Source organism: Rhamphochromis sp. 'chilingali' (assembly GCF_963969265.1).
Source record: "Rhamphochromis sp. 'chilingali' genome assembly, chromosome: 2".
Lineage (NCBI taxonomy): Eukaryota > Metazoa > Chordata > Actinopteri > Cichliformes > Cichlidae > Rhamphochromis > Rhamphochromis sp. 'chilingali'.
Window position 1 is genome coordinate 63,141,816 of NC_137930.1, and position 16,970 is coordinate 63,158,785.

The 16,970-nt window shown below is 37.9% G+C and overlaps 1 protein-coding gene across 3 annotated transcripts in view; it reads right to left on the reverse strand.

Annotated features, from left to right (window-relative positions):
- Positions 1 to 1,722: 1,722 nt before the first annotated feature.
- The window catches only part of LOC308392227 (leucine-rich repeat-containing protein 4C-like), a 49,753-nt gene continuing 34,505 nt past the window's right edge, over positions 1,723 to 16,970 (reverse strand). For all 3 annotated transcript variants that reach the window (XM_080875178.1, XM_080875176.1, XM_080875177.1), the window contains 2 exons: positions 15,508 to 15,580; positions 1,723 to 4,588 (listed from right to left, as the gene is read on the reverse strand). In XM_080875178.1, the coding sequence (XP_080731304.1) occupies positions 2,594 to 4,537 (1,944 nt within the window). In that variant the 5' untranslated portion in view covers positions 4,538 to 4,588; positions 15,508 to 15,580 and the 3' untranslated portion in view covers positions 1,723 to 2,593. The remainder of the gene's footprint in view (positions 4,589 to 15,507; positions 15,581 to 16,970) is intronic.

The window sequence follows — 16,970 nt, forward strand, 5'->3', positions numbered from 1 at the left end:
CATTATAGGGTGTGTGTGAGTTTGTGTGGAGTGCTGGAGTGTGTGTGTGTGTGTGTGTTTTTTTACACTACAGATTATGAATTAATTAAAATATATAATCTGTGCAACTGTAATACATATATCAGGTATCCCAGGTAATAAAAACTCGGTGTGAATCAAGCATAGATCATATTGTTCTGAGGCAAACTAACACTGTATCTCATTTAATCTCCATACTCTATGCATTAAGCTAAGGGGTGCAGCATTTTATTCTTTTTTTCAATTTAAGCTAAAATCTGTATTGGCTGTAAAAGGTTTGCACTTATGTCCGGTTAAAGCCGTTTTGTTAATTTGCCTTTATTCATAGTGACACATAACCACTTGAATGAGAGTGAATTCTTTTAAAACTTCTGTAAAAATTGGTTTATTTTGCTTGGCTTTGTGGAAGTTTTGAATGAGGCTTGTATAGTATACAAACTTGTATAGTAGACAGTGGGATCTTTTTGTTTGATTGTTACCTGTGGTAGCCCATGTGTTTGTGAAACAGGTGGTGTAACGTGCAGACCTATAGACATTGCTGCTTGTTATCTTGACAGGAAAACTGTGTTTTTTGCTATATTTTCTGTAAAATATGTAAATGATTTTGAAGAAAAGCCCACAGAAAATCTTTCACTTCTTAAATCATTATTCTGAATAGCTTTCAGAACTTAAAACACCTATTGCCACCATTCATCTAAAAGTGACCACAGCAGTGGACTGTTTTCATGTATTTTTTTCCAGACATGTTTTGAACTAATAGAGGACAATGTTTCAAATTCTCAGTGGAGTACCAGCTTTTACTTAAATAATATGCATGGTGAATCCACAGAAAGCACATGACATCATCTTTAATAAAGGCATTCCTTTCTGGATTGCATTACTGCAAGTGTAAAAAACAAAAAAAAAAAAACCCAAACCGAATTAAGAATTTGAGTGGCCTAACTTTTTTTTTGCAAATTTTTCTGTTGAATAAAAACCACAGTTAACTTGCTAAAAATAAACCTGTGCCATCTCAAATGTCTGCATAACCACTGCATTTATGGTGCTTGGCACCATTCATTACATTTGGGACTTTGAAATGCTTTCCAGGGTATGGATGGCAGCAGAGCTGTGCCCATCCAAAGCCCACAGGCACATCAATTAAAATGTAAATTGTGTTGTCACTAACGATGGAGAGAGTCAGGTGCAACCCAAACATCTGGTTGATGCCCGATCCCACACATTCACCCCATAAGCCTCTTGCAGCTAAGCCTTGCCACTCAGGGACAAGTTCTGTGGTTGGCGGGAGCAGGGTGTGAATCTGGGACTGCCAGGCACTGCCCATGTGGAAATATGGCACAAAGATGACAGGCAATGTGCTCAGACAGCTGTATAAAGGGTTTAAGCTCTTTCTTCCGCTCATCAGTCTACTTCTGACAGCACTCCTGCAGTACTGCAGATGAGGTAAGGGGTCCCAGCATGAAAATGGGGCTTCAAAGCAATCATCTTCATATGCAACACTACACAGCACTGCAAGGTAAAGGTGAAGCCATGATACACTGGAAATATTCTGAGGCAGTGGGTGTTTGCCAGAATTTGAGGTCATGTACATCTGTACAAGCATTATTCCCATCCTCTCCAGTCATAATTATGTTCTTTCTAAAGTACGTGTTAATGCTGCTTCTGTAGCATGACCTTCAGAATTTCAATGGTTCTTAATGCAATTTATTATATGCTTTCTATAATAATGCGATTTGTCAAGACAAATTTGAGATCAGGGATCATTTTAAATTTTACATATACAATAGAAACACAAAGACATATAGATCAACAGTATTTAATTTAACAAAACTGTCCTTCTAGCAGTGAGCTTCAACTTTTACAGTAGCAGAAATGGATGCATTTCCCTCTTTTCAGGTCCTCAGCCTATTGATGACAGCGCAGAGTGGCTAATGTATGTGACAGATAATTAAACGGTGAATAATGATCAGATTCCATCACTGACAGTTCTGTCACTCACTCCAAAATGATGAACAAGTGTTTAATTCATCTCAGTTAGAGATGGTCACAAAAGATTTCATCAATTAATCCACAGCTGAGAAAATCACTAATGTGCTCTAGGATTCCTTGATAAATGGGGAAAATGAGGTTACTGTGTCATCTGATCGAAAATCGGCAGCTATACCAAAAAAAGAACAATAAAGGAACAATACTTTGTTTCATGTTTTTTGACACATCTTTGAAAGAAGTTGAAAGTATATTAGTAAACCAATTTTGTGATATGCGAGGAAAAAAGAAGAAAAAAACCCACATGAATTAAGTGTTGAAAAAATAATTGCAGAATACAGTTTTCGTGATTTAACCACAACATTTTTTTCTTAAATAAATAACTTCTGCTTTGTAAAGACACTTTTTGAAACAGTAGACATACTCTAATTCCGAAAGTCACTGAATTAACATTGCTAGTCGCTGATTTGCCAAACACAAGTCTGTTATTCCGAGCGTCAGCCGCAGTCCTCGCAACCAAAGGTCAGTAATGTTCTGTCAATAATGCCTGTAAGTAATTTCATCAGTTTTAAAATGTCTCACAAAAGTATTAGATTTGGGTCTCTTGTACATTGTCTTTTGAGCTGGCCCGGATTAGCAAAGGTTCGTGCGCTGAGCTGTGTATAGAATTGATTGTGGAGGCATGGTTGTATGCAGTCTTATAGGTGTTATAGTGGTTGAGGTGCTCGTGCTCAAGAGGAGGCAGAGTAAGGTGGCCCTCCATGCCTGGGCCTCCAGTTACACAATCCTCGTCCACATTGATGATCTCAATAGTGCGTGTGGGTGCATGGTGATTCTGCTGGTGGTGTTGTTTGCGCATCTTATAGAAGATAATAAGCATGACAGCTGCCATGAGTGTGATTGCAACAAAGCAGCCAATGATGATCTTGGTTGTCTTCATTACCTCATCCAAGCCATTCTGCAATCCCTCACCACCCACCTCTGTGACGGGAATTGTATAAGTCTTCTCTGTGGCACGTGTGGAGAGTGCGGTTCGGACGGTGGTGGTTGTTGTAGAGGTTGGTGAGATAGACTCCCATGTACCAGCAGAGGGTGTGGGGCCAACCTTCTGTTGGACAGTAGTGGTGAAGCCTTCATTATGCGGGGTTTCTATTGTCTCCACTGTCACTGTAGTAAAGTAGCTGAAACTGCTTTCCGTAGAGGAAACATTGAGTGTGGCAGACGCTGTTGTGTTACCTGCAGAATTACTCACCATGCACGTATATGTACCTGTGTCCTGCATGGTAACGTTGGTAAAGTTCAGTGTGCCATCATTCAGCACAGAGATTCTGACCTTGTATGCACCGTGTGTCATGATGGAACCATTGGGTGTAATCCAGCTCACTGAGGTTAAAGAGCTGGCTCTGCATTTCAACTCTGCAGCACTTCCCTCTGTTACATTTAGGTCTGTGGGAGGCTCCACAATAACAGGAGCATAACAGTGAAAGTAATTCTGGTCCAGCTCACCAATGTAGCGTCCCTTATGGTGAGGAGGTGAACTGCAGCGGGCACAGCAGCTGGTGTTTGCAGGTACCATCTCCTTAAGCCACCAGCTTAGCCAGAGGATGTCACAGTTACAATTCCAAGGGTTGTGGTGTAAGTGCACTCTCTCCAGGTGATGTAGAGGAGTGAATAGATCATGGGGCAAGAGGGTAAGGTTATTGTGGGCCAGATTGAGTTCCACAAGTGATTGCAGGTCATCAAAAGCATTCCTTTCTATGGTCTGGATCTGGGCATGCATCATCCACAGCTTTTGTAAGTGTATAAGCCCTTTAAATGAACCAGGCCGGATGACAGATAGCTGATTTCCTGACATTTCCAGTTCATCCAGCTTCACTAGGGGAATAAGATTGGGAATTTCCTTCAGATTGCACATTCCCAGATTTAAGTAGCGCAGATTGCTCAGCCCTTCAAAGGCCCCATCAGATATGTAGTTGAGCCGTTTGAGCTCCCCAAGGTCCAGCCTTCGTAATGAGGGCACTCTGTTGAAAGCATAGGAGGTAATGCTCTCTATGGGGTTATTCCTTAGCCAAAGCTCTTTTAGTTTGGACAAGTACTCAAAAGCCCCGTTTGGGATGGTGGTGAGGCGGTTATCAAATAGCTCCAAGGTATTGAGGCTGGCCAGTCCATTGAAGGCCCCAAGCTCAATTTTGCGTATGTGGTTTTTGCTCAGCTGTAGTATCTCTAGATGTCTTAGGTGTTTGAAGCTGTCCACTTTTATGACTTGAATAAGATTTTCTTGCAGATTCAGGTAGCGTGTGTTGGTAGAGATGCCATCAGGAACATCCCGCAAGCCTCTGCGGGTGCAGATGACTTTGCTGAACTGGTTACTGCACGAACAGACAGAGGGACACGTCTGAGCGCGAACCAGTCCTGCGACCACCAGCAGCTGGAGGGCCAGGAGCAGAACAAACAAAGGGTCGGACAAGGCCCGGTTCCACCTAGGACCTCGCATCATCTGCTGCTGCTGAGAGGAGGTCATCTTGTTTAACATTCATAATTCATTGACTGGTCTTTCACTCTCTTAAAAGAGGATTTTGGCCCACTGGAATGAAATGAGAAAGAGAAAAGAGAAGACACCCATTAGGTAAGTGTGTGAACAAGTCTAATGCATACTAAAGTTTATCCCATGCCATTTCGAATTATTAGCACAAGGATAGCCTTAAAAAAGGTATACTGTCTTGTGGCAACCATTAACCACATCCACACACAAACTGGGAACTTATATAGAAATGCGTTTTCAGGCACAATGTCCTTGTATCTCAGTCACATAATCCAAATTCCTGAAAAAACAATTTGTCCTTGTCCTTGTATCTCAGTCACATAATCCAAATTCCTGAAAAAACAAATGATTTCTGTGCTGTTTGTTTGCAGAAGAAGGGAACGAGTGAAAAAAAGTGAAAAAAAGCAGCCATGACTGCTGCGTTGTGATTTATATTTCAGTGTGGAGGAGCATAAATAATAATAAGCTCAACACCCACTAGTCCTTCAATCGAGTCAAGATATCTAGAAACCTCTGATTACAACTCACAAATCAGCAAACAAAAAGCATGAAAGCAAGTGAAAATATATATCTATATATATATATATCTATATATATCTATATATATATATCTATATATAGATATATATACACACATATAATATGTGTGTGTATATCGATTTAGAGAACGTGCAATGAGTTCAACACTACAACAGTGGCCTCTCCATTTGGGTTTATTTTCTTTATTTTTTTTTATAAATCACAAATTAAAAGCTCTGTTTAAATTTACAACTTCCTTAAAAAGATTAAGGTTAAGATTTTCTCTTTTCATGTTAACTGGAAAAGCACTGTGAGTTAAGGCAGGAACATTAAGCAGCTGAAATGTAGACTAGCAGTGAGGTCAACACTACAACAGTGGCCTCTCTTTATTTGCTTTCTGCTGAATATACACTTTACATTTTTTTTTCTTTTTTTTAATAAACTTTACTCAAGGAACTTGAGTCTTCCCAGGGCCCAAGTTGGCTTTTAAAGTCTGAGACATTTTACCTTAAACCATTAGACCATTCAAAATATTTTTTCTTTTTTACTAAGCACTTCATACATTTTTTCTTACATGTTTTATACAATATGGGTATTCAGCTACTTAATAAGTGAAAGATCAGTACAGTTAAATGCCATAAATGCCACTGATGCTCTGATGTCCTTCATTGTCAAATATCTCAGCCAAGTGTGTCTGTCACACAAAAATAAAAAAAACCCTGTTGGTTTTCTATAATCAATGTATGTGTGTGTTTTAGTGTTAAACATAATCATATCCATTCTGTGGAATAATAAACCCACTGAAAGACACATCGCTGACATATTGATTAATTTCATGTTCAGTATAACATCTCTGGACTTTACCGGCTTATTATTAATGACTACATTGCAACACCATTGTTCAAAAACGAATTCAAATACAATAATTACAACACTCTTATTATGTTGAGTCATACAACTTTCTCATTGCTTTGCTTATTATACAGTTCATTAGTATATGTTTTTTTTTATTGTCATTTTTTTCCTCACTACTATCTAAGTGAAAAACAGGGAACCACTCTGGGCAGGTCGGAAGTGAGTCACAGAGCTAGCACAGATAAAGGGAAACATTTATAGAGCCTCTAATCTACCTGACCTGAATGTTTTTGAATGTGGGAGGAAACTGGAGCATGTTCAGAAAATCAATGTGAACATGAAGAAAAAGATGTAAACTATACTGTTAGATTTTCAACCTCCAGTGAAATGTCAGCGATAAATACTGAACCACTGTGGAATATGTGTTGTTCGGCTATGAATAGCTTAGGAAATGTGAAACATTTTTGTAACGGAACACAATGTCTTTTACACAACAAGGTTCAATCTTTCAACAATAACAGAAAGAGCTCTCTGAGATAAGAGTTATCTTGAGATGTGTTATATATTAATTAAGTAAAATATCTTTTATATTTAAAGAAACTAATCACAAATGAACAGCTCTGTTAATTGTCACTGAGTCAACATCAAAATTTAGAAAGAATATTAACAAATTACAGTGTTCAAAAATGTTTTATGCAAGACAATTTGTCTATTTAGAAGGAAAAGCACAATTTCCTTGTAAAAAAAAACCCCAGAAGATTTTCTCTTGTTGTGTTAATTGGAAAAGCACTGCGAATGAAGACATGCAGTAACATTGCAGTGTTGTTGGGATGCAATATTCATAGTTTCTGTAGGCATACAGTGTGTTCAACACACAGCCTAATCTCCAATAGAAAGCTCTTCACTTAAGAATGGGGAGGCTATTACTGTAACTACTGATTAATTGCTTGATTACTGACTCCATTAATTCTTCAATTGCAAAATTTAAATTCCAAGCAGCCAAAGCCTGGGGGTGGAAAAAGAATTTGTTTTCATACAGGGGGACTGAGCAAATGTGACAGAGCTCACACACCAGGCTGAAAATCACATTCCACTGTTGCAGTTTTAATTTGTTCGAAATTAAAACCTTGCACAAAACAACAGGGTTTAGTGCAGCACATGGTTTAATACAAGATTTATGCTTGGATGTTCTATTGACACTGCAAGAAGAAAATATTAATATATGAAGCTGAATTTTTGTATACACATCTTTATTATACACATCTTTTTAGGTGAAAACAATGTCTTTTCAATGCCATGAATGAATATAATGACCTACTAAAAACATGCTTCAGTTAAGACTTCTGAAAACTTCCTCACTCCCTGTATCTCCGCTATTTACTCATCCTCCTTTTCAACAGATCAAACCTTGATAAAAAGATAAACAATGAATCAGCAGAACAGAATCCAAACTGTGGCAGTAGAAAAGATCAAGTTGATTTACAGAGCAAAACAATATATCTGCACACTGACAATGAAAGCAGCAAAATTGGATTTACATAGTGCTGTGATGGAATTAGATGAAAAGAGATAAGGAAAATAGGATTAAGAAAAGAAAGCATTTTCAACTTTTGTCCTAACAGATTATGAACTGCCAGCTGTCTCTTTGTCTTGCAGACATACTGAAGCGCGACCCTGCTTAACAGAAGTGGAGACAATTAAACAGCCAGACCTGCAATATTTGTGAATTCATTTCTTGCTTTTACAGAAACTGTTATGTGGAGTTGTGAATATTTTCTTTTGTGCCCCTGTTGTCCACACAGGCTCTTCTTAGGGCTGCTTCTGCAGTATTTGCTCCAAATTATTGCCTCATCAAGCAGCCAATAATGAAAGATGGAAAAGTTTTTGCAGCATCCACCTGTGGAGTGGTTACTAGACCGCTTATTTCCCACTGGACTTTCACCCCGAGTCTAATGCTTGCTTCCATGCTCTCAGACTGGCACTCCCTCTGCAGTCTACTTGCTCCATTCTAGTCCTGTGCTCGCTTGGAGGAACTGCATCATTGAGCAGAAACCTTTGTCTAAGGCAGACAGTGATGGTACCTCTGTTACAAGTAGTATAAGCAATCATGAGACCTGATTTGACAAATGATGCTTGCCATCCATACTCTGACAGTAAAGCAGTCCAGATGTGCAAATAATGTTTGTCTACCTGCCTGTGTGATTCAATTGCACAAAAGCCTACAGTGCAGGATCAACAGAGCCTTTGCAGGACTAACTCCTAACTGCTAACTTCACAAGCACTTTAAATTCAGCCCTCATCAGAGGGATGGAGATACATCAGCCTCTTGGGCCTCTCCATGCCGCTTCATACATTTCTATTTGCGCATGTTTTGGAGTCCTCCCTGACTCAATCAGTTTTAAGTGTGCTATACAGCCAATGACGTGTTGGGACTTTTATGCACATGCCAAGAGGTATTCCTCTAATCCCATCAAGGATTAGTGATCTGCATGGTGTGTAACATTACTAACATCCCACTCCTCTGCTGTAGAACTGTTTTTTCTATCACAAGGCAAGAGATGTTAAATGACCAAAATACAGCTTTTCTCACAGCGTTATTGCACGTTCTATTCATGGGTCATAACCTGGTGTACCATACTGTCACAATAGGGCAATGGCCAATGTAAGCTGAGATACCATTAGTATATTTATAGTCGTCAAAATGATGGACACCACTGGAATAAAAAAAAGAAAAAAGAAGAAAAGAGCCTGCAAAAATCAGGTCAGTGTAATTAAATGATGCTGAGGTGGAGTTAATGGGTCTGTTTGGAGCACAAGGGCATAAAGGAAAATCTTCAAGACTAGAACAACCAGTTCTTTACTGTATTGCTCACAGGCCCTGCCATCACTACATATACATGAACTGTAACAAATTTATTTAATATACAGATAATGAATGAAGTTATGTAATAAATTAACAAATAAAAATGCACAATGTCCTCAAAGATCAGAGAAAAAATATATAAAACTGTTTAAATAAAAATAATTATGACAAGAGAAAAAGGGGTATAAAAATCAGGGTCAGTATTTTAGATTAACTGCCATCTGTAAAATGGTATATTTTGTTTATTTAAAAAACATGTCTCCAATAGATAGGATGGGACTTTCGTAGTGGTAGTGGTAGTTTCCACATGGTCTTAAGTCTAGCCCTTCTTATGACTACTGTAATTCTGAAGTCTGTCATATTTTTACATTATAAATTGGGTAGAAAAGGCTGAATTATTTAGTTACACTGCAGGAAATTCAAGTGGGGCTAAAGCCCCCCAAAATAAGTCTGTGACTAGTTGGCACAAGCCACTGAGTTATTTTATTCTGCTTTCTTATTATGGACAGCATGAACTTCCTGTATTCATTCCTTACAAATGCATTAATTCCTTTGAAAGGTGGGGAAAATAGAGTGGACTCCTCTGACGCTTTCTACACTCAGTTAATGCTCGAGTGCTTGCTGATTGTGAACTTTTCTGTAAAGAGTGACTGACAGAAGCTTCAGCTTTCACATTGCATGGAAGAGAAAAGATGATGAAAGATTGCAGAGTGTGAGGCATCTGTGAGAGAGGAATGTTGGTATGTATGCTAGAGAAAGAGAGAAAGGAGAAAGTGCAAGAGAGAAAAAGAGAAGGAGGGATTAATGAGATATAAATCAAATCAGGCCACTTCTTGATAATGCCAGCAACAGCTCCAAATATAAATCAGAATCCTTTAAGGATTCCAGTGTGGGAGGGATACCCACCACATGCATCACAAGCCTTCTTTTTTCCTTCTCTCGAGCCAGCACAATAAACCGATTAGATGTCTTTATATTTTCATCATGTGATCATAGTTTTGATATAGAGTCACATTTTCCCAGTGGTCTTTCATCACATTTAATCACACACATTATATTAGAGCCTAACTGGGGTAAAGACAGGGCAGCTTTGTCCCTGATGCTGTCACTGAACTCCATAAGAATTGTTTTTGATTTGATTCATTTTGTTTAATTACAAAAGGTTTCAATAGGTGTGTGTGTGTGTTTGTGAAGGGATGCCAAATGCTATCATTTTTCTGTAAAGCAAATTTACATATGGATATAAATAACGTAACCTTAACCAAATTTAGATTTAATTTCAGTTAAATAACAGCAATATCTGGAATATTTAGAATTATTAGGATGGCATAGGGGTGGCTAACACCATTGCCTGCCAACAGCAAGGTTTCTGGTTTGAATCTTAGCTGGGCATTTCTTTGCCAAGCTGGCATGTGCACCTTGTGCCTGCGCTGGTTATGGGTACTCTGGGTTTCTCCCACAGTGAACATGTTAGGTTAACTGAAGATTACAAATTGGCCAGAGATGTGAAACAGATAAAGTACTTGAAGTGCTGTATGAATGCTTTTTAACAATGTGACTCGTGGTCTAAAGTACTTTGTGTGTCAGTAAGGCAAGAAAAGGGCTTTTTAAATGCCAGTAGGTTACATGCATAATTATTTTATCCTACATTGTGCGAGCTGTTGGACTATAGAGTGTATAACAGGATGGATTTTAATTTATAATACTGATATATGCTACATGTATATAGCGACATTTATGATTTCATATGCACTATTACTGTGCCTTGTATTTCTGCAGTTAAGGGCACTTTAAGCTACTTTAAAATGTAATGTTGAGGGATGCTGGCTCCCCCCCCCAAAAAAAACAAAAAAAAACAAAACAAAAAACAAGAAAATGGTCACACTGCAGCTCTTTTTCAGTGTCTTTCTTTTAACCACTCAAGTGAAACAGACAAGCCAAATACTTTGAATTGGTGCTAACTAGCCAAGTGAGACAAACTGGCAGCTGCTCCCATGCCCACAGCCTTACATTCTTTCACTCACAGCTTGTCTGTGTCATCTATAACAAGATGGTGAAATGAATCTGATGCATGTAACAAAAACTGAGTAACCCAGCATGCTCTTATAAATAAGCTTATCAAATGTGTTCAGTACACAAATAATGTTAATGTTAAAATGCTTAAAAATACTTAAAATACTTAAAAATGAAAACATACATATGAAAATGATCTAAGATACGCTAAAAAAGATAATTCCATCATACTAAGACTATTACTAAGACCAAGAATAATGCTTATGTATTGCAATTATAAAATTTTAACCTTAACCACGAGCAAACCTTTTTAAACACACTATGCATTTTGTAGTTCTTATCATAAAACCACATGTGCATTGAGAAAGACTTTAGAAATAGTTTGATATAACAAAGAATTTACATTAAAAATGTACATGTTTCCATGATTTTTCTTTCTGACGACACCAAAACATGTTTAAATAGAAATGGAGAGGGCAAAGAGGTTGCTGCCCGTCTGAGGAGAGCTGTATGTGTGATCATATGAATATTAACATTACCTCAACAGTATTTTGAGTGTCACAGACACACACACACACACACACACACACACACACACACACACACACACACACACACACACATATAGAACAAGAGAGAAAGATGGAGAGTAAAGACTTCTCTTTTCCAAGATTTGACAGCAGAGAAAAAGAAGTGACATTTTGACATTTTAAGTATATAGGCAACTGGGGACCTCAGATGTTAATAAATGGGATCCCTTCCAGACATTTCTTAAGACATATAAGTTAACTTGTCAAAAACTTACTTCTTTCTTTACTAAAAAAAAACCTGGGTCTATAAATATGCTAATATTGTTCATTTCCACAGTTTAACTACTAGGCAAAAGATGTCTTCTGTTGAAAAGACAATTGTACATGCACTGTTGGTTTCACATAATAGGCTGTCTCACGTTAGTTGCATACTTCAGCTTCAAATTTTCCACATTCTTTATGAGATTGTGCACAATGAAAATTGAACATCTGAGGGAACTAAATTTTTTTTTTTTTGCGATTAAAGATGGATAATGTACCACAGAGTTCAGACATTCTTCTGTCTGATTCTATCTAAAGTAACAGCTTATCTGTCAGTTTGTATCTTACAAAAACTATTAAAAAGGTCACAGAAGATGTTTTTTTTTCTTTTCTAGACAATTTTGAATGTTGTGTCTGTCTAATGTTCAGACAAAGGTCTTTATTGCTGCATTGAAAAAGCCAACTGTAGAATTTGGTTCATCGGGTCTTGCAAAAATTGGTGCTGAAGAAACAGACGGTTGCCTCGCTTAAGTCAAAAATTGCAGCCTTGCAATGATACAGCTCCCACTGTGATTCTGGCTGTGGCCATGGCCGTGCTTTGGTTATTGGATTCTTGTTGTAACACATAAATATTGACTTCATGCGGTCGTGTGGGTGCAGTCATTGTTCTGCTGGCTCTGTATCAAAACACCAGTGGTGTGTTGGTAATATATAGCTGATAGATTCAGTCCAGGTTCAACTAGTAGGACACCTGGACATATTCATATTAAAATGGATTTAACCACAGACGCAGGTGAAGTCATAATAACAACAACTGTATCCCGCCCCATCTTCACATGGATCAGTCAGGCAGAGTAGCTGCAGCTGTGTTCACAGCCAGGAGCTGTGGACTCTTGGAAATAAGCTTCACATCATGGAAAGCATTACATTTTCTCCCCTTTTACATTGTTAAAGGCAAACGTTATTGTAAGGTAAACATTCCCCACTTGTGACTTTTTAGAGGTCAGGTACTTCTTAAAGTCCACTCAACACCAAAGCGTGGTGTGTGATGTGGCATTATTACATCATAGTTGGACATGCAGGTGTGGGTCAGCTTAACATAAATGCAGAGCAAATGCAAAGGCACCAGCATCCCTCTCTGTCAGAGGATGACCCTTGGACTGTTTCCTGATGAATGAAACACACTCATTTTCTAGCCTCATTGGCTACAAGTGCCAAGGGCCTCATTTAGGTCTGCTGGCATTGAAAACGCATACATACACAACTATTGCACTCACTCATAACTAATGCACACTCAAGTAAAGATGTGCACATTTTGACTCAAATTAAAACATAAAAAACCTCTGCATATTTTCACACACAAGCTGTGTACGTGTGCAACTGTGGGTCTTTAATGTGTGCTCTTAGCATTTGCAGATTTTCACAAACTGGGTGACAGCTTTCTTGTTTCACAGTAAGGGCTGTGTCGGCAGTAGGGGCTCACGGGTGACAAGAGATATTGATAAAATCATTTGTCACCCTGTGAACATTTCAGAGAGGCTGTGGGCAGAAAATAGCTGCTAACTAGTTTTCAAGGATGTCGAATGAAGGAGTCAGTCTGTATACTGCTGTCACTCTAGTGTCTGGTTGAGGTCAGGGTGAGCATGCATCACTTTGAGTCTGTCCGAGCTGTGGAGAGGTCGTACTGAGGCTGTGAACCTGGTGATGCAGGCAGTATGGTCTCCCTGTAATTGAGTTTGGGATGGAGAGAACATGAGAGATAAGCGGGAGCACACTGATGGTATCTAAAAACAGAAGACAGTGCTAGAAGCTGCAATGTCAGAAAATATATTCAAATAAGACCGGAATTTGAGAATTAATTTATTGAGCTTTCGGATTAATTGTTACACACTTATAATCCAGTTGGACTAAGATCATTATGTATGATTATCCACTGACAAAATAAAAAGTGTTGTAGGCAGTCTAAAATGCTTGAACACACACACACACACACACACACACACACACACACACACTCCTGAACATGTGACTTACTTTAATATCATTTCAGTGTTAACATGTCCAAGGGCACAGTCTTGTAATGTCCCCTTGATTGATGTGTCACTACCTTTTTAACATCAGCTAGTCTGAAGGTCAGTTAGGCAAAGAATCAGCTAAAAGAAGCTTAGCTAGAAGGTACAGATGTCAAATAAAGGCAATGTGGCACAGATTAAACTGTTTTTAGAATAGTTACACTGAGGAAGAACCTCTAATGGTTTGAAAGTAAATTCAAAAGAACAATTCATGATTTTTTTTTTTTTACTTTAAGTAGCTTTCAACCTTTTCCTCACATGTGGTTTTGTAAATATTCACAAAGTGACAACATCCTCACTTTCTGGAGTAATATAAAAGCATGCACTTTTAAAATTAAGCTGCCTTTATCCTAATTTGTTGCGATCCATCGGGTTGTTTGCTAATTAAATGACACCAGAGACAGATTCTGAAAACACAGAGGGCTTCTTTGGAAAGGCATATTGTACATTTGCACTTGTTCTGTAATGAGACTAATTACAATATTTTTCATTCAATAACACAAAATCACTTGTGACTGCACACGTTTGGGAACATGTATGTAACCTGCTGTTTTTCTGATACTTGGCACCAAAGGCAAAGGGTGCATTTTAGAGGAAATAAAAACATGTCAATTGATTCCATTGCACAAATTCAATATCATTTCCATGAAGACTTTCAATCTCCTACCCCACAGGGATGGATATAAAGGGTGGATAAAATAAGAGAAAATAAGAGAAATACCACATGAAAAGAAGCTTTGAAGTAAGTGAATCACAAAAGCAACTATTCATGCGAGTCATATCAAATAAGTTGAATGCCATGTAGCTTTTAAAAAGGTCTGACAGACAGCACTTTTATTAGTGAGCTTTTAAGACATCACTAGGGTTTCAAAGTTTCAAAGATGCCAAAGAGTCAGCGCCGGGTTCATGGTTGCATTGGTCAAAAAAAAAAAAACAACAACTCCAGGATGATTTATTGTGACAGGGATAATAGACGTATTAAATTATGACAACATATTGCCAATGCAGGGAAACAGTATCATCAGCCTAGAGGAATAGTGTTTGCCAGTAAAAGCTTTCTGACACTGCGACAGCAGTTCACACCAAATGTAGAACAGACATGTAGTAGAAGTTACATGCATGAGTTGAGCTGTTCACTCCAGAGGCATATATCTGTGTGCAGTCCAACAACGCTCTTAGATACAAAAAGAAAAAAGGAAAAAAAAAAAAAAAAAACGCCTGACACAAAGGTAAAACGTCTAGTGAAAATAGACTTTTTGTGAACATAGGCACCAGCATAGAATAACTACTGAGAGTCATAAGCTTCTTTTTAGTTTTACACTTCAATAGTTCTAGCTCCTTTTTCAACTATATCCACAGCCTAAAATCAAGTCATTCCTCATTTCACTGTGATGGGGTAAAGTCTACAGGAGTATCAAGTTTCTCTCTGTCCATCTCCATCAATGAGGTTATTAACTGACCAGTTTATTTGCCAATGTGTTAACTGGACTTAATTCCACACATTTAGATGTGTTCTGATGCCAAACCTTGAAAAATTTATCAAAAGTGTTCTTTGATTTAAAAAAAAAACCAAAAAAAAACCAGGCAAATTATCAGAATTTTCTCTGAACCAAAAAGATGTTTTCTTGATAATGTCCTTGTTTTCAATGGGTTTAGCGGTTTAGACATAGGTGTGAAATTATACATTATTTCATATCAATGAAATATGCATGACAAGCAAAACAAATAATTTTTTACACATTTCTATGTGTGCATCTTTTTCTCTGAAAGCATCAGACAAACCATGCATATCTCTTTGACCAGGAAAGAAAATCACCAAGGTTGAGCCAAGCTCTGCCTAAGTCTTACCTGCCAGCTCAGTCAAGATCCAAGGGGTTTTAATCATCCACATATTAGCTTTCAATCCACCAAAATGCTGGACCTGCAAATAAAAGAGGATAAATGTAAGCAACCTTTAAAATAGATTTGTAGCAATACAGTTTCTGTCCACTCCATTCCCCGGGCTCCATGGAATAGAGTCTATGAATAATGCACATTTTTGGAAAGATCATGATGCATCTACTCAGCTACCAAAAATGCAATTTTTTTAAACCCCCAGGATAGAGTACACCTAATTCAAAATTCTCTTTACTGTTTCTAAATAATCATTGAGTCATCTTGTTAGTTTTCCTTTCAACTACTTCCTCAGCACTCTCTGCTGATGCTGATATTTTAGTACCTCTGAGACCCTCCATCTAACAAGAGGGACTTTATAGTATGCTACTGTATGTCGGAAGAGCTCATTCCTCAGGGACGACGGGACAGTCAAAGCCATAAAACTTCACAAACACACTGCAAAACACATATGCACACAGCACACACACAAACACTCAGAGCCTGAACACACAAACACGGACACACAGAGGACAGACCCTGTTGAATAAATTATGGGGGACAAAAGCAAATGGAGATAAAGCTCTCCATCCTGCATGGCATCCATTAGTATAGTGCAGGAACCCTGAATCTAAATAAGTGTATGTTTGATCAAGTGGGTTGTTACTACAGTAACAGGCAATCATAACAGCCATTCCTGATTAAAGATTTCTCATTTACACAAAATTGCCAGTAAGTATGGTCTCTGTATTACGGTTACATTGAATCCAAAGACATACCAGTTAATAGCCACAAAACACTGCAAACATAGATATGTCTCTCTCATATTTAATGCAAAGTTAAACTGAAAAGACTAGAGCGGAATAGAATGGACATCAATGAGTTATATACAGTTTAATACAATTGAATACATTTAATAATTATAACAGCAATAATAATAATAATTTCCCCCACTAGCCCCAGAGCTTTCTGACAACTGGCAATTGGCACAGATTTGGTGATCTTTGGTGAGTTGGTCTATTTATAGCAGATGTAGTTGACTCAAAATAAACTCATCGAAAGGAGGGGAGAGGTGACTTTGCACAACAGTGTAGCTCACGGAAGAAAAAAGGAACCTGAATAGTTTAGCACTCATGAACATGTCATGAATCTTGATGATATGTAGGAATATAAATAGAATATCATTTATCATCAATAATAAAAGTATACCTCAATCCAAGTCTATAGCTGTAAATAACACATACGTGTTTAAAATTGGTAAGCAATGACAAGATCCCTTACTGGAATAAGTAAGTTTATCAATAAATATTGTAACACAATTAGTTGAGGGAGAAGTATTCAGTGCTATCTGTCTTAAACTTTGCTAAAAATGACCAATTATGTCGACAAAGTAGATGATAGCGATGATGGATATGGACTATGTGCTATAATCATTATCA